The 22,670-nt window shown below is 38.7% G+C and overlaps 1 protein-coding gene and 1 non-coding gene across 4 annotated transcripts in view; both read right to left on the bottom strand.

Annotated features, from left to right (window-relative positions):
- Positions 1-22,670, bottom strand: part of LOC126100414 (protein I'm not dead yet-like) — a 241,891-nt gene that overhangs the window by 53,129 nt on the left and 166,092 nt on the right. For all 3 annotated transcript variants that reach the window (XM_049911009.1, XM_049911008.1, XM_049911010.1), the window contains 3 exons: positions 17,295-17,398; positions 9,628-9,762; positions 1,349-1,471 (listed from right to left, as the gene is read on the bottom strand). In XM_049911009.1, coding sequence (XP_049766966.1) covers positions 1,349-1,471; positions 9,628-9,762; positions 17,295-17,398 — 362 coding nt within the window. The remainder of the gene's footprint in view (positions 1-1,348; positions 1,472-9,627; positions 9,763-17,294; positions 17,399-22,670) is intronic.
- Trnat-ugu (transfer RNA threonine (anticodon UGU)) lies at positions 4,863-4,937 on the bottom strand. The gene has a single exon. It is a non-coding gene; the product is annotated as a tRNA-Thr (tRNA).

A 22,670-nucleotide genomic window follows, 5' to 3' on the forward strand; every position in this document is an offset into this window, starting at 1 on the left:
TGTGAATGTAAGGAAATTTGCCAAGTTGCCCACTATAACTTGGTAAAAACTGCATCTCTGCATATATTTTGGGTGGCCTGTCTCAGATGCTTCACTCTGTGTAATGTTTATTTCATTTGCCAATGGCCAAGTAATAATCACTGGCATTGAAAAATCCTTACAAAGATACGATCACTACAGACTGTTTATGAAATCATACTATTTTGTCTGTGAAATCTAAAGGTGTGGCGTTTACAAGACCAGAACCTTTTTATGTAAACTAGAATCTGAAAATAAATACAAAGATGGGTGTAAGTGTTTTCAACTTTGTATAATATCACATGAATCTCTAAGATGATATCCACATTAGATATAAAAAAAGAAAAATTCAATTGAGTTAATGGCACAGTTTTCAGAAATTTGAAAAAAAATACAATAAAAGGAGAGAGTATGATGAAATTTCATGGAACCAGTGCTATTTGTAGAACAGTTTATGGAAGTTAAGCCATTATTTGGGCAAACAATAAAGAAAGATAAATGACAGCAGACACGGCATTATTGAGATGGATTTCAGAGTGCGTAAGGAAGAGACGGAAAACAAAAAACACAAATACAAAATAACTAAACCTCAGAAACCAGAAGCTTTTTTCAGAATGGCATCATTCTATCTAATTTACTCAAACTTAGATAGTGTAAGTCTGAATAGCATAAAAAGTATAGTCATAGTCTATTGTTAATGAAATGCACATATTAAGTTTCTATGATTTCTTTGTATTTTGTTAATGTATGTGTTGACTCACTCCACTTTGTTGAAGGTTATCCTTGTTGATGGGATCTACAGAATATGAATCAATGAATGAATGTAATGAATGGGTGTGTATTTCAACTGATAATCATAACAGTCGTGATTAGATCTAACCTAAAATATTTGCATTAAAAATAAAATGAATGTAGAAATAAGGACAGAATTACAAATTGTTTATATAAGATCGTGTACAGCACTATTGAACAAAGAGAATAATCATTTATTTAAAATGGAACTCAGTTGAATTCCTTAAACAATTAATACATATTAGTCTACAAATGAACATAAATGACGTGACCATGAAAAAAATAGAAAGGTAAGAACCATTCACAAGAAGAGGAAATTGTAACAGACTTCACAGTAGAATATGTGATGATAGCAGAATAACAAGAGAGAATTTTATTTGTAAAAGTGCCATAGCTCTTAACAAATCTTTATTATTTCAGGGCTGAAACCAAATAGCATTCTTACTTGATATGTTCAAGTATCTCATTGCTGAAGTAGAATTTAAGATGTAAAGACCACAGAGTCATGATGCTAACAATAATACTTATTTATACTTACCTAAAAAGCCCCATGTAAAGTATCATGAGCCACAGCCAGCCAGCCAGTGTGCATAGCAGCATTAGTGGAACACAAAACATCATCCAACCAGCAAAGGTTATGTTTTCACCATTGGGGAATGCACTGTTAACATTACAATGAAACTATAGCAATGTTTAGTTTATTTACTGCACAGCAAGATATTGCCAGGTTATTATTACAATGTATTAAATTAAGTTCATCCAACATGTTACCTTACTTTATGACTAATTGTTTATCAAGTAACAGTAAATTGATATGTTCAAAACACGAAACAGACCTGAGAATTACTTCAACCAGAAAAAGAGGAAGGAAAGGGATGAAAAAATGATGGTTTAAACCATTAGATGGTAAAAAACACATAGGACACTCTTTAAACTAACACTCATGCTTCCAAACTCTGCAAATGAGAACTACCTTTCCAATATGTACTTTGTTTTGCTTTCATCATCCACTCACTCCTAGTGTGTGATAAGGTTTCTATTCTTGGTTTCCTTCCTTCACCACTCTCCCTTGTCTTATCTCATTTTACTTAAAGTGTATGATATATTTAGAAATATAATATTTTCCCATTTAATTTTCTTCATCATATTTACAGTCTTTACCTGTTCCTCATGTCTTTTTCTCACATGCTTTTTTTATTTATTTTTTTTTTTTTTCAATTTCCATTTGTATATTGTTACTTCCTTCCTTTTCAATGACTTCAGGCTTGAAAAATACATACAGGCTGTTTTTTTGTAATACATTAGTATTGTTTCACTTCTAACCTGGCGAGCAATAGAAATCTTTGATAGTATTGAAAAGAAATTTCCTTTTTGTTGAACAACAGCTGTGACAATTTTTACATAACCAATCATTAAAAGTGTGTTTATATGTTTATATAACTATTTTGCCATTTTTGCCATGCTATTAATGCTTTACTGCTGTGGAAAGGTTAACTCATGGTGCTCCACCAATCCCCAAGTGCTAAGGACATGTTTAAATGCTGCCTATCTGTGTTCCTTAAGTGATATTGACATGTTTATGCACCTCATTCTGCTAATCCTCTTAATGCTGAGGATGAGTTACTTCTATATATCAGAGAATAAAAAACTTCGGAGTATTTATCATACAATACACATGCTGCTTTGCATACTATCATTTGCAAAAAAGCCTCATCTCAGTATCTTGATCTGTTTATGAAATGTGATGATTGTTATGAACACATGTTTCCCAATATGCAGGGATGGAATTCAGCATATTGAATGGCTGTTCACCAGATAGGAAAATCAATATCTCAAGAATTAAATGAGATATCATATTGCTCTCAAGTTGAAATAAGATTTGGATATCTTATCTACATTTCATTCCCAACAATATATGAGCTAAAATCAATCACAAAGTCTACACACATTTTTACTTCTGCTAACTCTTTAAAATTTTGTGAAATGCTTTACTTAATTTGATGCAGCACACTATGATGAATAATGACCAAAGATATCAGAGGGTGAGATGTGAATAAACTTAAATTTTCCCTGAGTATTGTTCTTATAATAAGATGACAAGTATTTTGTAGCAGCTGGAATGCTATCTCTCAGCATAGATAGTTGCATTAGGCCAGTAGTACAGTGAAAACAAAGCAGCACTCAGCACAGAATGCAGAGAGCACATCTGTAGCAGTCAAAGGATTAAAACTGTGAAATGTGATTTACACATACGATTACAGAGAGTATTCAGATCATCTGATTGTTGAACAAGAGATATGTCAAGATATAGCCTCACAAGGAAACATTTTTCATATACAATTCATCAGTTTTCCATTATTTTACACACATTACTGTGATACAAATTACATAGGAAAATGTTAAGTTGCAGACAGGCCCAATTAAAATTGCCCACTCTCTCCACCTTGCTGCTTGCATCCCACATGCATTTCGATTTGAGCTGCTGTTGTTGGCAGTCTTATGCACATGAGATGTAGCATCTTGTGTGTATGAATGATGTGTGTTTCTCTTTTGCTGATGAAGGCCATGGCCAAAAACTTTATGTAAGAGTCCTTTAATTGTGCCAGGCTGCAACTTAGCACACACAACACAGGCTTCATACCCACATAGATTGTTGGTGCAGCATCTGAGATCTGAGCTCCAGATTCTTTCCTCTGACAGTTATAATTAAATTTATTCCTTTTGATCTAACTTCATCCCTCATCCTGCATATTTTTGCATATCTGTGTGTGTCTTCATGTATTTTTTATGTGCCTTTTCTCTTATCCAGCTTCTCTCACAAGCATCAACAACTATTTTCCCCATTTTTGTGTCATTCCCATTTCCTTCCACCACTCCTGCCATGGTGACCCCTGCTACATCTTTCTGCCCAGTTCAGAAAAATATCCCTTCCCTAGCTAAAACCCAGTCCCACATCCTATTTCTCATATGCTGCGTAAAACATGGAATCCCCCCAAATGGCCTAACGATAAATATTCCTTTTTCTGGATCCACCTGTCCTTTCACAGTGAACTTGCCCTTTTCAGATTCTGCCAGTCCATGGACATCACAAACCTGTACTGCAGAAACACATCTTCATTGCACAGGCATCCCAGAACCACCACTCCTCCCTTTGCGAGATACTACTACTGTGCAATCCCAACTCCATATATCACAGCTCCAAAATTGAATTTCTTACTCTCCAGCACTTGTAGGAGCACTCCAGATATCCAACTTGCTGACATCGTACTGCTTCCTCATGACAGCACTACCCAACCTCTGACCTATCCACAGTGTTCCTCCTCATCCGTCTCTCATGGTACCTAAAGCCTGCCCAAGTTCACATTTTCAACTTGCCACATCCTCCAAAACTCCCTACTAACTCGCCTCCAAATCCAGAGTCAAAACATTCCCATAACACTGTTGTTAACCTTTCCACCAAAACCCTCAGCTCCACAGAAGTTTCAGTCCTATCCAAAGGCCTCATTTTTAGCCCTGCACCTGAATTTAACCATGCTGGACTTGTCAAAGACCTCTTCTTCTCTCAATCCCAGCAATGGAAGAACTTCTGTTCTGCCAGTCCCTCCAACCAAAACCAACCCAATTCCATCATTGAATCCTGCCTCTTCCAGTTCATACAGCCATCCAACTGTGATCCTCCCACCCCCCCCCCCCTCCCTCCAACCTAACCACTCGCTGGTCACCTTCAAGGAATTCCTTACCTCCAACTTCACCTCATCATCCTTCCCCAAGTCCCTTCCACAGAACACTAACCTTTTAGTAGAAGAAAGAGTAGCCATACACAACCTCGAAACAAATCATGACCTAAATATCCTACATGCAGACAAAGGTTCCATCACTGTTGTTGTGAATCCCAGTGACTACGTGACAGAAGATCTCCTCCACCTATAATTTCTGCCAGAGTGATTCAACCCCAGAAGTCCAACACAACTTCCAATTAAATAGTAATTAAATGGACACCCTAGCTGCAAACAGGCATTGATATACTTCACTGGGGACATGTTGAAAATGTGTGCCCCGATCGGGACTCGAACCCGGGATCTCCTGCTTACATGGCAGATGCTCTATCCATCTGAGCCACCGAGGGCACAGAAGCTAGTGCGCCTGCAGGGACTTATCCCTTGCACACTCCCTGTGAGACCCACATTCCCAACATGTCCACAACACTACATTTGTAGTGCGCCTAATAGATGTTTGCCCATCATACTCATTACCTTACTAACTTTATCCTAACCCACTACTATATCTCCTATGCAGGGAAGGTATACAAACAAATCCTCGGTCAGCTATGGGCGCCTGCATTGCACTCTGCTATGTCAATCTGTTTGTGGGTCACCTAGAGGAGACCTTCCAAGCCTCCTAAAATGACAAACCACTAGTCTAGTTCAGGGTTTATTGACAACGTCTTCATGATCTAGACCCAGGGCCTAGACACCCTTCTTCATTTCTTCACAACCTCAACACCTTCTCCCCCATCCCCTTCACCTGGTCCTCCTCAACACAGTATGCCACCTTCCTAGACATTGACCTCTTCCTCTCCATCCATACCACTGTCCACATTAAACCCACCAGCCACCAACAGTACCTGCTTGTTCACAGCTGTCATCCCTTTCTCATCAAAAAATCCCTGCCATACAACCTGGCCAGCAGGGGATGGTGATTTGCAGTGACAAGAACTCCCTTGTTCAGTAAGCTGAGTGTCTCACCAAGACCTTCACAAACAGCCACCTAGTCCGCAAACAGATCTCTGGTGCCATTTCCCCCCACATCCCCAATCTTCCCACCACACCCCAAGAATCAGCACAAAGGAGTGCCCCCTTCATCACCCAATAGCATCCTGGACTGGAACAACTGAACTACATCCTTCACCAGAGCTTTGAATACCTATCATCATGCCCTGAAATGAGGAACATCATACCTGAGATCCTTTCCACACCTCCTAAAGTGATGTTCCATCACCCACCCCACCTCCAAAACATTCTAGTCAATCCCTATGTCACCCCCAATCCAACCTGTGCCACAAGGATCATATACCTGTGGAAGAACCAGATGCAAGACCCACCCAATCCACCCACCCAGCTCTTTCTATTCCTGTCCTGTCATGTGTTTATGCTAATCCATCAGGAGCCAGGCCACCTGTGAAAGCAGCCATTTCGTTTACCAGCCCTGCTGCAATCATCACACAGCTTTTTATATTGGTATCTCTACCAACCAGCTGTCCACGAGGATGAACGGCCACCACCAAACTGTGGCCAAGAGCAAAGTAGATCACCCTGTGGCACAACATGCAGCTGAACATAGCATCCTTGATTTCATCTGTAGCTGCTTCACTACCAAAGTCGTCTGTATCATCCCCCCCCCCCCCCCCCACCCACCACCACCACCATCTCCAGCCTTTCTGAACTGCACAGATGGTAGTTATCCTTATAATACATTCCCCCCATTCATACACTACTATCCCTTCCCCGCCACATCCAGATTGCTACTCGCATCCCATGTGATAGTTCCAGAGTGGAAGACAGCTGTCATACCAACACTACCGCCACAACCTATGGTAACATACTGCCCCACTTACTGCACCAAACAGGTTTCTCCCCACCCCCCTCCATCCCCTCACCCACACCCCTGTTCTATCACTTCCTTCCCATTCTCGTCTCCCATCCTCTTTGTTCGTTGCTGTCTGCCAATGCAGCCATCCATCTTGCCCCACTCCTCTCCTTTTTCACTCCTTTCTTCACCATCTCTCTGCCCCACAACGTCCTGATGCTGCACCTGTTGGCATTCTAGCCCCTGCACACTCCACCAGATAGTGTTCATCTCTCTCCCCCATTCATACACTACTATCCCATCCCCGCCACATCCAGATTGCTACTCGCATCCCATGTGATAGTTCCAGAGTGGAAGACAGCTGTCATACCAACACTACCGCAGTGACTTGTGAACTGAATTTTTTTGCTTGCATTGAAACTGTATATAGCAAAGGACATTGATTATTTTCATTTCACTATTTGCTTGCGACACAACTCTGTGAATACGCAAAGTTAAGTGTTGTCAATTTAACTTACTGTAATATACTACTTTGATATGATTTGCTTGAATTGTGTGCTAGCAATCTGAGGAAACAGCTTCCTAGTCACCCTATATTATACGAGTGGGCAGGATACTACATTCTCTTTTGCTGATGAAGGCAATGGCTGAAAGCTTATAAAAGTGCCTTTTAAGTGTGTGTCTGCAACTTAATGTTTCTTCTTTACAGTAAATAACAAAATGTAATACTATGCATACTGTACTATACTGTATTTACATTTAAGGAACATTGAAGTAAAACATTTCAGAAAATTATTGGGTACAGCTTTTAGATAAACTTCACTCAAATGCTGACTAAATAATAACATGAATTTAAATACAGTGTATGAAGTACACCATCAAATACAGAGTAAAAATTTACTGCATTGCCTGCAAGCTACAGCACGTAATTATTCTACTAAAGAAGTAAGTTAGCTCTATTTGGTTGGTCATTTCATGCAGTTTCTTTAGTGTGTATTGTTTTATGTTCATCTGGTGCTACAATTCATTTTAGTTTGGTTCACTTTGACACTCCATCCACATACTCACATTATTTATATTATCCAATATTCCACAAGTTCTGAGAACATCATCTAGACTTTCTGAGAACATCATCTATATTTCTTCTTCAACTTCATCATCCTCATCCATGACTGGTTCACTATCATTTTGAACATCATGAATAATGTCCTTGTCATCTTCAAAAACAGTTCTTTGATGTTGATTATTACCCAATGGTTCAAGTCTTCGATATCAATGTTGCACTGCAGAAAATTACATTCAGAGTGTTAGTCACTGTTGTTGAAATCTATGTCACTGTAGAGTTCTTCTGTTGCATTTGTTTTTTTCAATAGAACACTTGTTCCAGCAATTCATAATTGCAGATTTCAAGAACATTTCCATTTCCTCATCTGAATTTACTAATGAAGTGAGCAGTTCATGGTAATAACAAGCCTTAAATGCTCATATGATGCCTTGATCCAGTGGCCAAATTAATGCAGTCATGTTTTTTTGGCAATAACAGACACTTCAACAGATGTATGAGCTGGGCAGTGATCAAGTACTAATAGAGTTTCTTCCCTTAGCTTATGTGATAACAGGTGCTTCGTCACTGATTGAACAAACTCTTCTTGAAACTAATTGGTGAAAATGTCATGTCGTCCAAGCATTCTTTGAATGCCTGCAAGCGAATTATAATGACGATGCTTTTACAAGCTTGAAACATTTTGAGCTTTTACTTTCACCTATACAAAGAGATTTCAGCTTATGGTTGCTCAATTTATTTGTGGCAAAGAAGAGGGTTATACCATCTTTATTCATTTTCAAACCTGTCTTATTTGCTCATTTTTGTATCAAGAGATCTGGTTGGAAGAAACTGATAATAAAGTGCTGTTTTATCACAATTATATGCTTGAAGATCATTTAAATTTTCATACACCATTATTTTGTGAAGAATTTCAGGAAACTGTGAAGCAGATTCATTGTTGGAAGACCTTGCTTCTCCTTCAATGATCTTTTGGCAAATTCCACAGTGATATTTCCATCTTGAGAACTATCCGTCGTAAGCTACAAAATCTTTGTTCCATGTAAATCAAAGTGGTGTGTGTGTGAGCGCGCACGGGCTCGCGTGCACGCACACGTGCACATGCACATGTGTGTATTCATTGTTGACAAAGGCCAATGGCCAAAAGCTTTAATTGTGAAATCTTTTTGTTGTACAACTCAGCATCTCCGGTATATGGTGTGCCACAATGTTAACCATGAGATGTGTATTCGAAGCTTCTGTCCAGCAACAATCTCGATATGTGGATAAGACAAACCAAAGGTTAATTTTAATTCCGCCCATCTATTCTGGTTATTCTTAGAGATCATGGAGGTTGCAGGAGTAAATTGTAATGCAGAATCATTCACAAATGATATTTTGTTTTGGAGGACATACTTCATACCAAGTCCGTCATATATTGGACTGTGGTATACCAGGATACTACTGCAATTCAATAGTCTACAAATAAACCAGCCTAATGCCTTTCATAAAAACAGTCATTGTGATATTCCTGCTCATATATCCCTTAATTCATTCCTAAATATTATTTTCCCTCCACTTCAGCACCTGGGGACATCTGATAACATACAGGTTACACATGATTTTATACATCTGATGAGGGGGATGGGGAGATCATCAGACACTCACTGAAAATAGCAGACTGATATTGTTCCTTAGACTAAGCACACTGCTGCTAATCATTTGACTTTCTGCCAGCAAGAACGCACTGAGGAACTAAAATTGAAGGAATTTTACTTCATTTTATGATGAAGAGGAGCTAAAGTCTATTTTGTTATTATGCTTTCCAAATATACATGTCTTTTGTTCACTGAATTTTGTGTGTCACTTAGATTACACAGTATTACACAGTATTACCAATTAATGTATTATCAGCGAAATGCCTTCTCAATACTTTTCTGCATTCAAGAATTATTTCAGTTTCAGACAGCAGTCAATATTTGTCATTGCAGACTATAGATGCTGTGCCTATTAAATTAAAAAATGATGGATCTCACTGACAGGAATAAAGATTGTATTGATTCTTCTTTTATACAGCTGTCCTTTCATATAAGGTTTCTTTTAATATTAAATTTATTACATCATATAACTCTCATTTAAAAATATACAAGCATTAAAGCATTTTTGCAAAATATATGGGTGATACTAACGTTGCAAATAATCCTTTGAATATGAGATTTGTTCCAGTTCCTATGAGGGTTCCAGTCCCACCCAAAGTGGCAGCAAAACATATTCCAAGGAAATATGCAACAGCTTCTTTATCTGGAGTCTCTTCCTCTTCATCCCTGTGTGAAAAGAAAGCACACTAATCATGCAATTTGTATCTTTGTGCTCTTCATTCCAGATTTCAACTGCAATGGCTTGCATCATCCGTTCTCATTATTTTAAATGAAGGAATTTTGACTAATGCCATAAAATATTTGATTGTTGGAGTTTCCCATCTAACAGGTAACACTCTTTTCCTCCCATGCCCAATAAGTGGAGAGTTTAGTGATAGTAACAACCCATAATAATACTTACCATTATGTCAATACAGCTACAGTAGATGGACAAAAGGAGCCATGGTCAGTATGTGATCTGTTTACATACCACATATTTTGCCTTTATTTTCATTTGGTGTGAAAAGTGATAAAACCATTTGAGTAAGATCCATATAACCTATTACACATTTCCATTCACTAATCCACAATACTCCATAAATCATAAAAAGCAAAGTTACTGAAGTATTAAGAGCCTGCCTGAATGTTTCATGGGTTGTTGTGTTAGATAAGGTTGTGTATACAGTGTGGTATTTCCATGAGACAACTGCTTGTCATCTATAGGTGCTACTGACAAATTGCTGTTGTGGCTTGCTAATTTATGCAGTGCCTCTCTAGAAAAGTGCAGGCATCAAGGGTCTGGGCTATAATGTCATTCCACATGAGGACAGCGACTGCCCGGGAAATGGGCCATGGTCTTTTCATGCGCATCACAGGAAAAGTGGGACCACAAGTCATGGTCCAAGTGCATGTTCATGAGCCAAATTCTGGTGCCCTACTTAACTGTCCTAGCTTCAATTCCCAATCTGTGCTATCTCACTCTATTCATTTGTTTGCAGCTGATGATCCGTTAATGCTACCAGTGCTAGTTCCACACTTTTCTGAGCTGAAATCCCATGTCTCTGTTAATTAAATTGTTATTTATTGTATTTTGTTTGTTTCTTTAATGATGGAGTGGAGGTGGATGGAGGATCTTTGTCTGTGCACAGCTCCTGTCATGTCCCATGTCAAGAAAGTGTTCAGCAACAGCAGATTTTTTCTGGCTGACCTTATTTTGGTGTGACGTCCATCTTCATCACATCTATCCTTAGTAGTGTGACATGTTGGGCCAATGTAAGGTTTCCCACTCTGGCATGGACTTTTATATATTCCTGGTCTCCACAGACCTAGGTTGTTTGTTTACATCAGAGTGTGGAAGACACAAGTTATTTGATGTCTCCTGAATAGCCCATCAATCTTAAAGTACACGCCACCAACATAAATTGAAAAAAACATCATGCTCTATAATGAGGATTAGTGTGTCTTAGCTAAAATGCATTTTGAATCTGCTTTTGGAGTACCCATTCTGGACAAATACAAAGCAGAGATGGATAAGTTCTGCTGCATCTGAGATAGCCCTTGCCTTTTGAACATGGGCCCATGTACACTGGTGCATTGGGGTGGGTGTTGGCAACTTGTAGCTGATAGATGCAGATCAGTGTGTGCTAGTTTATGAAGTACACTGTGACCCAAGGAGCCATCTTCTTTTCTAAGAACCAGGACTTGCAGAAATGAAAGGTCTCACTTTTCTCCAGTTTGATAGTAAAGCAGATTTAAGGTGGATGGAGTTAAGATGTTCCAAAAATGATGGAAGCATTACTGTCCCATGTGGCCATACCACGAATTATCGTCTACATATTTGCAAAAACACATTTCAAAACCTCTTATTTAAGTGCTTTGTCCTCAAGGTCTTCCATAAAAAAGTTGGCTTCTATGGGAGACAGAGGGCAGCACCATCAGTTTGCTCAAAATATTGATCATTAAATAAAAAGTAATCTGAGGTAAGCACATGCTTGGAAAGATGTAAGATATCCTCTTTCAGCTAAGCTCCTATGAGCTGCAGTCAACCTACCAGAGGCACTCATGTGAACAGAGAGACTACATCAAAACACACTAATATGTCAGTTGGTTCAAGATGCAGGTTCTTCAGTCACCTTATAAAGTCTTCTGAATTTCAAGTATGGTGCTCTCATTTCCCTACCAAACAGCTCAAAAGACAAGTCAGATGTTTTGTTATGCAGTATGTTGTACCTCCTTTATTGCTTAAAATGCGGCAAATCGGAATTCCTTTATGTATCTTTGGCAGGCTTTAGAGTTATAAGGAAACTGTTGTTCATACTCTTAAGCTCTTTTTCAGATGGTCAGAAAATTGGCTAAATTTGAGGAGGTAGATGTCTTTCATTGTACTCCATCTGTTGGATCTTTTTGGAGACAAAAATATCTTGAGTCCTGCAGTAAATCCACTATCTTGTTAAAAGAAGATTTTGCAGGAAAGAGAACAGTAGTGTTTCCCTAGTCAGCAGATAAAATTACTATTTCTGTGTCATCTCTTAAATAACAGAGCACTTTTCTTTCCTCAGTGATGGGCTTTTGCTTGGGTGCAAGCATCCTAGTTGTGGCCCTACAAGTCTCTCACCTTATTCCTTTAACAATCACATGAGAAATTTTGAAGGGCAAAGTCTTTGGAGTGGGTGAAAAATTTAGTCCCTTTTTCAACTCTGATACCACAGCATCACTTAGAGGTTTATGGGTGCAGTCAAACTCAGTGTGTCTCCATAGTTTAACTTCTTGTGATGATCAGAACATAAGATGATAACACTGATTAAGAGCTTACTCAGCATTATGTGTCACATAAATGCAAAAAGAGTGCAACAGGCTAGTCAGCAACAGAGAGTAGCAAGTAGACAATATGCTAAAGTGTTGTACATGGCTTTTGCAATTTGGACATCAAATCAAGTACAAAGAATCATATAGTGGCATAAATAGACAGCAGCATGATACGAGGGTCATTCCAAAAGAAATGCACACAATTTTTTTTCAAAATCCATCTTTTATTCTACATGTTTGAAAGTTTTACAGTGTGTAGATACATCCTTTAGGAACAATATTTTCATTTCTCCTCATAATTTCCATCCCTCTCAACTGCCTTATGCCATATTGGAACCAGCGCCTGTATACCCACATAGTAAACTTCTGGACCAACCTGTTGGAGCCATGTTTGGCAGCATGCACAAGGGAGACATCATCTTCAAACCTTGTTCCACAAGGAGAGTCTTTCAGTTTCCCAAAGAGATGATAGTCACATGGAGCCAGGTCAGGACTGTAAGGTGGGTGTTTCAGTGTTGTCCATCCAAGTTTTGTGATCGCTTCCATGGTTTTTTGACTGACATGTGGCCATGCATTGTTGTGCAACAGCAAAACATCCTGCTTTTGCTGATGTGGTTGAACATGACTCAGTCGAGCTTAAAGTTTCTGCAGTGTCGTCACATATGCATCAGAATTTATGGTGGTTCCACTTGGCATGATGTTCACAAGCAAGAGTCCTTTGGAATTGAAAAACACCATAGCCATAACTTTTCCAGCAGAAGGTGTGGTTTTGAATTTATTTATTTTTCTTGGGTGAATTTGCATGATGCCACTCCACTGATTGCCTCTTTGTCTCTGGTGAAAAATGATGGCGCCAAGTTTCATCACCTGTCACAATTCTTCCAAAAAATTCATCTCCACCATTCTCGTACTGTTCCAAAAGTTCGCAGCATACAATTTTTCTTGTTTCTTTGTGAGCCACTGTCAACATCCTGGGAACCCACCTGGCACAAACCTTGTTTAACGCCAACACTTTCAGTATTCTGCAAACACTTCCTTCCCCTATCCCAAAGTAGCATGACAGTTCATTCACCGTGATGCGTCTGTCAGCAGTCACAAATTCGTTGACTCTGTGCACATTGTCTGGAGTGTGTGCATATTGAGGTCTGCCACTGCAAGGACAATCCTCAATATTGCCATGCCCGCTTTCATCAAGTAACCTGCTTGCCCACCGACTAACTGTACTGTGATCAACAGCAACATTTCCATACACCTCTTTCAACCTTTTGTGGATGTTTCCCAGTGTCTTGTTTTCACAGCACAGGAATTCTATGACAGCACGTTGCTTCTGACAAACGTCAAGTGTAGCAGCCATCTTGAAGACATGCTGTGACAGCGCCACTCACGGGAACAGGTTGAACGAAGTTTGAAAACAAGCAGGAAGGATTATCTACACACTGTAAAATTTTCACACATGCAGAATGAAAACTGTATTTTTACAAAAATAGTGTGCATTTATTTTGGAGTGACCCTTGTATAAACAGTGCATGTCCTTATCAGCATAATTGTGAAGACTAAATCATTTAATTAAAAATGTTTTTTAGCTTAAATGGCTATTTGTTTGGCAGCCTCATGAACAATTTGCATATAAATTAAGGTGTGACAAAGTGAGTTTCAGGAGTTCAACAGTTTTGATTGGTTGCAGTGAATACAGCCTCTAAAGTAATATAATTTGCTCTCAAGAAATAAGTGCAGGTGGTACTTCAGTAAGAAATAAAATGTGAGAGGTTTTATGGACAAAATTTTCTGTAAAGATAAAATGCATTACAGTTAGCAACACAAATTAATTACGCAAGAGGCTATTTATCAATGGGCCAAGCTCACTGTTGTCCCATTTTTGGGACTGATATGAGGTGAACTTTAACGAAAAATTTCTAAAATTTACAACTGCCATGAAAGTCATTCAGTACTATATTTGATAGGGACTACAATAACAAAAAATGAACTGGTGTAACTACATATTAATGAAGTGTGATTTCCCTTTAAATGTTGTCATTGGACTCCCATCTCTGTCTCTTTGAAACTGTACCATGCTGCTCATGCCCCAAGCTAATGATTACACCCAGCAGTGAAAGTAAAAGTTTTATCCACTGCACATCCTACAATACTTTGTAATTGTAGGAGGAGTTCACAGTAATTTGGATGATATATATTGCAACCCTATCACTGTGGGTCCTTGCATGATGAACTACCATTTTTATGACATACATGGTGTTTCAGGGATGAAAGGACAAATGTTTAAATGGTGCTAACTCAGAAGGGAGAAAATGACATCTGCTTGTGAGAATGTTTGGACAAGAGTGAGAGTCAAAGATGGATATTAAATTGTAATTAAGTCCTTCTATCAACCGCCATAGTCAGCCTCAGATGTAACCAAAAACTTTAACAAAAACATCTCAAATGTATGTATATTTCCCAATCACAGTGCCATCATTGGAGGAGACATTAATCATTCAACAGTTGGTTGGAAAAAGTACAGTTTTGTAAATGGTGGGTGTAACAAGATATCCATCAAAACAATACTGAATGCTTACTCTGAAAATTGTCAACTTACTTTAGATATTGAGAAAGATAAAAATGCTAACGTTTGCATCACTTTGAAATGTTTTCAGATTCTGACTAATCAGATGGTATGCCATTATACATAAATTTATTAGCTACAAATAGTCTGGGTTTACTATTAATATTGCTTACCAGGTTATTTATAATACAATATGAACTTCATTGGACCCTGCCTGAAAGTACTTCTAAGTTTGTTAGTGACTCTCCAAACTGTCATAAGCTGCTCTACCAGCTACATATCTATCAAGTATGTGGTCACCTTGCCTTCTACATTTGTGCAAAAATTTCTTTACATGCTCCTGTCCAGATTATACCAATTCCTCCTTGACACCACTGCCTCTTTATCTAGTTTAATGAACACATAAACCTTTATACTTGTTTTAGTTTAAATTTTTATATAAATTAGCAGGGAGAATGATATCAAATCAGTCTTCAGACTGATGACAAGAACAACAACACCAAGAGGGAAAGTTACCTGTGCTGCTTTCTGGTAGATCAACCTTTGGTACACACTGGAGTGAAATACATAGCTATGAAACACTTAGCACACAGTGGAGTGAAATATAGTTCTGAAACTCTTTGATAACATTTATGTGAAAATAAAAAGACTGACTGACACCAAAGGTGTTTTCAAATGCAGGCTTAAGTTTTTTCTTCTTAACTACTCACAAACAGAAATTGTAATAAGTTAAAGATGCTCAGTTGACCAACTTGTAGCCATATAAACGTGTTACGAGGTGCATTCAAGTTCTGAGGCCTCCGATTTTTTTAATAATTAGCTACTCACCCAAAACCGATGAAACTGGCGTTACTTCTCGACGTAATCGCCCTGCAGACGTACACATTTTTCACAACGCTGACGCCATGATTCCATGGCAGCGGCAAAGGCTTCTTTAGGAGTCTGTTTTGACCACGGGAAAATCGCTGAGGCAATAGCAGCACGTCTGGTGAATGTGCGGCCACGGAGAATGTCTTTCATTGTTGGAAAAAGCCAAAAGTCGATAGGAGCCAGGTCAGGTGAGTAGGGAGCATGAGGAATCACTTCAAAGTTGTTATCATGAAGAAACTGTTGCGTAACGTTAGCTCGATGTGCGGGTGCGTTGTCTTGGTGAAACAGCACACGCGCAGCCCTTCCCGGACGTTTTTGTTGCAGTGCAGGAAGGAATTTGTTCTTCAAAACATTTTCGTAGGATGCACCTGTTACCGTAGTGCCCTTTGGAACGCAATGGGTAAGGATTACACCCTCGCTGTCCCAGGACATGGACACCATCATTTTTTCAGCACTGGCGGTTACCCAAAATTTTTTTAGTGGCTGTGAATCTGTGTCCTTCCATTGAGCTGACTGGTGCTTTGTTTCTGGATTGAAAAATGGCATCCATGTCTCATCCATTGTCACAAACAATGAAAAGAAAGTCCCATTCATGCTGTCGTTGCGCGTCAACATTGCTTGGCAACATGCCACACGGGCAGCCATGTGGTCATCCGTCAGCATTCGTGGCACCCACCTGGATGACACTTTTCGCATTTTCAAGTCGTCATGCAGGATTGTGTGCACAGAACCCACAGAAATGCCAACTCTGGAGGCGATCTGTTCAACAGTCATTCGGCGATCCCCCAAAACAATTCTCTCCACTTTCTCGATCATGTCGTCAGACCAGCTTGTGCGAGCCCGAGGTTGTTTCGGTTTGTTGTCACATGATGTTCTGCCTTCATTAAACTGTCGCACCCACGAACACACTTTCGACACATCCATAACTCCATCACCACATGTCTCCTTCAACTGTCAATGAATTTCAATTGGTTTCACACCACGCAAATTCAGAAAACGAATGATTGCATGCTGTTCAAGTAAGGAAAATGTTGCCATTTTAACTATTTAAAACAGTTCTCATTCTCGCCACTGGCGGTAAAATTCCATCTGCCGTACGGTGCTGCCATCTCTGGGTCATGTTGACAATGAACGCGGCCTCATTTTAAAACAATGCGCATGTTTCTATCTCTTTCCAGTCCGGAGGAAAAAAATTGGAGGCCTTAGAACTTGAATGCACCTCATACATGGAACTATCAAACTTTGCCCTGAAAGTCCTGCTTTATAGTGAATTAAGGCACTGCATTAGTTTTATGTGATTCTCATATGAAATGTTGTTCCTCTTATTGACCTTTCTTTATGTCTTTATATTTAATCCCTTAAACTCTCATTATGATCTTTAGTTTGCATTTAATATTTTTTTATTCTCATTCCACATGTTCAAGACTGAGAAATATTCTTACATTTTTTATTTTATAGACCTTGTCAGTTGCATTGCACTTACTCTGGACTGTCCTGTTTAGTTTCTTTTCCAGTTGTTTCTTGAGTGTATTCCGCAAAGGCATCGTCAATTGCAAGAATTGCAGACCTTTTTTCTGCCTTTTCATACTGGAAAATAATAAAAATGGTTGGTTTATAGTTTCAGGCTGTAATACAGCACACATTTCAGGTGCTTGTATGTATGTATGACACATAACAATGTGTATTACAATACTTCATTGTTAAAATGATTCACAACAGTATTTTTTGTGTGTTACACATCAACATTCAGGCAGAACAAATTTATATTAACATTACTTTTGACAGAGAACATATTCCAGAAAACAGTGTCCTACCAAAAACAACAAAGACGCATGAAGTTGTTCTTGTCATCCATTAAATCTCTCTGTGCAATAAAAACTTGCAGGTGGCTGTTCCACTCTGAGTCCTGAAATTTGAACTTCTCCCCCCCCCCCTCCCCTCTTCCTCTAGACAAACTTTGCATTGCTGCATCTGTCTGTACTTTTCCCTATTTTTCTTCTGTAGCAAATTCCCATTATCTTTTTATCACATACCCTATTTCTTGTTTTGTTCTGTCCTTATTTCAGTTACATCTCACCATGTTTTCCAATGCTCTTACTTACTAACTGAACTATGAAAAATTTCATAAACTTATTGCTTTCATACTTTCCCACTAACTGTGCTCTTGCATTTGCTGAAAACTTCATTTTAAAGCCATTGTTTTCTTCATAACACCATACCAGCAGCTTAATGGAGTGACAAATGTAACACATTGCATACAATCACTACTAATATTTATTCATTACGTAAAATATTTAAGGAGTTTTCACTCCATCACCTTTAGGTTCAAAGCCACACTGATGAAGTGTAGATGACACTGATTTTTAGTAATCACATACATTTCATTAATATAATAAGATTGCACACCTGAAGATGCTTTAAATACATTGAATAACAAATAAATAAATAGTAACTGCTGTGTGGTGTGTAGTTTATTTGTCATCTCATTTTTAACAGTGGTGGGCTTAACCAAATGCACAACATAGATGTTACTGATTTATGTATAATTTCTATGACTGATTTAGCATTGTTCTAAAATATTTCTAACATAAAGGGAGGCAAAGTTGAATACCAACTGATTAATTATTTTTCATAATTCTTTTATCCATCAACTATCACATTCGTATGTTATTCATTTATTCATTCATTCATCCTTTGATTGTGATACTGGATACACCAATGTACAAATATATTTCCAATTTACTGTTACAGTGCAAATTACATTTTGAGCACTTATATTATTTTGCAATAGACGCTTATATACACTAAATGGCTAGCCTGGTTCATGGTCCTCAATTTAATTGTAAGTTGCCTAACTAAAGGCTTCCAGGGGCAACAAAAATTTTATTTTCAATATTTCAAATAGTTACTGACCAAATTTAAAAGTATGAAATAGTGTGGTAATCTACTCATTAAGGGGTATAATCTCATGTTAAAGGTTTACACACTAAGGCAAGTATTACAGTCAGTGTACATGTCTTGAGACAAGGAAACTATTGTGTGCCCTCTACCCAGGATATATTCATCCAGATTTGAGAACGAGAGCACTTAGTGACTTCCAACAAACTGTATACATCATTTCAAGTCTTTACAAAACTTTTTCTTATTTATGCCCACCACAAAATGATGAAAGAAAAAATCTTATCATTTACAAAATTTTTGCTGCTCATGCAGAAAATCTTTAACATTTTGCATGACATTTTAATTTATTCCTTCTTTACTATTAACTCTATTTGCAACATATTTAGCAAGCAGTATCCACATTTACCATTCAACGGACATGCAAAATTGCATCACTGTACAACATATAGCTCAGGAGACACTGACGTGTGAAAAACTAGCTTTTGCTTTAAAAGGAGTCCAAACTGTCTGACACTCATCCAGTATTTCATAATGAGAGCATTTAGCAACTTCCTATAAACTTTAAACATAATTTGAAACTTTTTCTAATCTCTTTATTCCTTACACACTTAACATCAAATATTTAAGTAATCAGCTGTTTTATACATAGGAGTTTGATCCTTTAAGGAATTTTGGGTTTACTGGTTGTTGTTGTGGCCTTCAGTCCTGAGACTGGTTTGATGCAGCTTTCGATGCTACTCTATCCTGTGCAAACTTCTTCATCTCCCAGTACCTACTGCAACCTACATCCTTCTGAATCTGCTTAGTGTATTCATCTCTTGGTCTCCCTCTACAATTTTTACCCTCCACGCTGCCCTCCAATACTAAATTGGTCATCCCTTGATGCCTCACATGTCCTACCAACTGATCCCTTCTTCTAGTCAAGTTGTGCCACAAACTCCTCTTCTCCCCAATTCTATTCAATACCTCCTAATTAATTATGTGATCTACCCATCCAATATTCAGCATTCTTCTGTAGCACCACATTTCGAAAGCTTCTATTCTCTTCCTGTCCGAACTATTTATCGTCCACGTTTCACTTCCATACATGGCTACACTCCATACAAATACTTTCAGAACCGCCTTCCTGACATTTAAATCTATACTCGATGTTAACAAATTTCTCTTCTTCAGAAATGCTTTCCTTGCCATTGCCAGTCTACATTTTATATCCTCTCTACTTCGACCATCATCAGTTATTTTGCTCCCCAAATAGCAAAACTCCTTTACTACTTTAAGTGTCTCATTTCCTAATTTAATTCCCTCAGCATCACCCGACTTAATTCGACTACATCCCATTATCCTTGTTTTGCTTTAGTTGATGTTCATCTTATATCCTCCCTTAAAGACACTGTCCATTCTGTTCAGCTGCTCTTGCTGGGCCTTTGCTGTCTCTGACAGAATTACAATGTCACCGGCGAACCTCCAAGTTTTTATTTCTTCTCCATGGCTTTTAATTCCTACTCCAAATTTTTCTTTTGTTTCCTTTACTGCTTGCTCAATATACGGATAGAATAACATCGGGGATAGGTCACAACCCTGTCTCACTCCCTTCCCAACCACTGCTTCCCTTTCATGCCCCTCAACTCTTATAGGTGCTATCTGTTTCCTGTACAAATTGTAAATAGCCTTACACTCCCTGTGTTTTACCCCTGCCACCTTCAGGATTTGAAGGAGAGTATTCCAGTCAACATTGTCAAATGCTTTCTCTAAGTCTACAAATGCTAAAAACGTAGGTTTGCCTTTCCTTAATCTTTCTTCTAAGATAAGTCATAAAGTTCCCATATTTTTTACAAATATAAAACATTGTTTGTTGTTATTAATTTATACATTGTTGAAAAGCTTACACTTTTGTCTATTTTTCAACATGGTCTCCATTTTTTTTACCCACTTTTGAAGACGGTGCTCCAGCTTTTGCATTCTTAAGTTGATGAAGTCTCCCACCAACCCGTTGAGGAAGTGTGTGACCTCTGCTTGGACTTCGTCATCACTCTTTAAGTGTTTGCAACGTAAGTGTTCCTTTAGCTTGGGGAAGAGGTGATAATCACTGAGTGCTGAGTCCAGACTGTACGGGGGATGGCGCATAACACTCCACCCAAATTTCTTCAATAGCTCCTGTGTTTCACGAGCGACGTAGGGTCGAACATTGTCATGAAGAGGTACAACTCCCTCCTTCAGTCATCCTGTCTGGTGATTCTGGATTGCTCGCCGGAGTTTGGCCAATGTTTCACAATATCTGACTGAGTTTATTGTCATCTCAGGTTGCATGATATCAGTCCCAAAACACAGTCACCATAATCTTTCCTACCGACTGCATTTGTTTGAATTTCTTTGGTGGCGATGAACAGAGTCCAACAGCTTCTGCTTGTTGCCTCACATTGTTGAAGAAACTTGCGAGCACAGTCAAGGCCTTGCTCCTTGTGTCTGTCAGTCAGCATCTGAGGGACCTAGCAAGCACACACCTTGTGATAACCCAACATTTCTGTTAAAGTTCTATAAATTGTGCTATGGGAAGCTTCAGGAATGTGTTCAACGAGTTCACGGACAGTGACCCTTCGATCTTTGAGGAGCTCACTGTTGGTCTTCTGGACAATTGCATCCAAAACTGGTGGTCTTTGACTCAGTCCTTCATTGTGAACTTCCATGTGACCCTCAACAAAAGCCCTACACCATTTGTGGACATGCTGAATGGACATGCACTCTTCACCATAAACCTCAGTCAGTCACTGATGAATCTCCATGGGCGGTAACTTCCTTGTGTGGAGAAACTAGATTACTGCTCGAACCTCACATTTGGTTGGAGTGGGGATCAACATTTCCACCTCTGATGGCTGCCAAGCCACCACTGAGTGATGCAGCAAATCACAGACAGGTGGGCTCAAGAGTGGGGGAACCACTGTGCATGGCACTGTTGTCGGATTTAGCTTAGGACCTTCTGTCAAGGCTGTAGCTCATTGGGAACCTTACTTTTGGTACAACCCTCGTATATGCACACAGTTTCATTTTCTGCTGTAATGCCTGAATGTCAATGAAACTTAAGAAACTTGTGCACTTGTCATTGACATCGTATATGTAGCATATTTCTCAAGATATTGCCTTAATATTAAAATGTCTTTCAACTTATTTTGGACTAGTCTCAAAATATTCCTTAACACTGTACAAACATGCTGTTTTCAAGAACTCTCTTAGTTTTGTGTAGATGATTGGTAGTGTTTTATATTTTTATTTTGAGCAGTACAGCACAAAAGAGATAGTCAGGAATGTGGAAAAGGTCAAGAAAAAGAAACAGCTCCTATAAAACAATTCTGTGTGTTACAATAAGTGTTAATTATTAGTCCTAATAGTTTAGCATTTTCCAGAACCAAAATCACTGTCATAGTGTTCAACTAAAAAGCAGCAATTTCAGATTCTGGAGGAATATAGTACTGTCTCAGAACTGAGAAGGTAGGGTGATGAGATGTGGTTTCACACAGCTTGCAGTTGGCAGGCTGTGAAATGTTTTATGTGATGATGTCACAATGCACTGTTAATGGTTATCCATCTGTTGGTTTCTGCCACTGAACTCAGAAGCCTATTTCACATTATTCCAGAGGAGCTGGCTATATATGGTGCTCACTTTTGCCTTCCCTGCTTTTTTCATTTATGTAATCATCGAAAGCACAAACATATTTCACTGCAAAATATCTCACTGCAGTCATCCACATGGCATAATTATACATCTGCTGCATCATCACATGATGGAGGTACCACTTTTACCAGGCCACTTTTACCAGGCCTAGCCAAAATATCAAAAGGTTTTTTCCTTTCACTCAGTGACTGAGAATATATATTCATTAGACAATAATTGCTTGTGTGACCTTTACATGTGATTTCTACCATTACCACAAATTCTCCTGAGAAAGCTTCTATTTTGCAGTAG

This window comes from Schistocerca cancellata, chromosome 9, assembly GCF_023864275.1.
Source record: "Schistocerca cancellata isolate TAMUIC-IGC-003103 chromosome 9, iqSchCanc2.1, whole genome shotgun sequence".
NCBI lineage: Eukaryota > Metazoa > Arthropoda > Insecta > Orthoptera > Acrididae > Schistocerca > Schistocerca cancellata.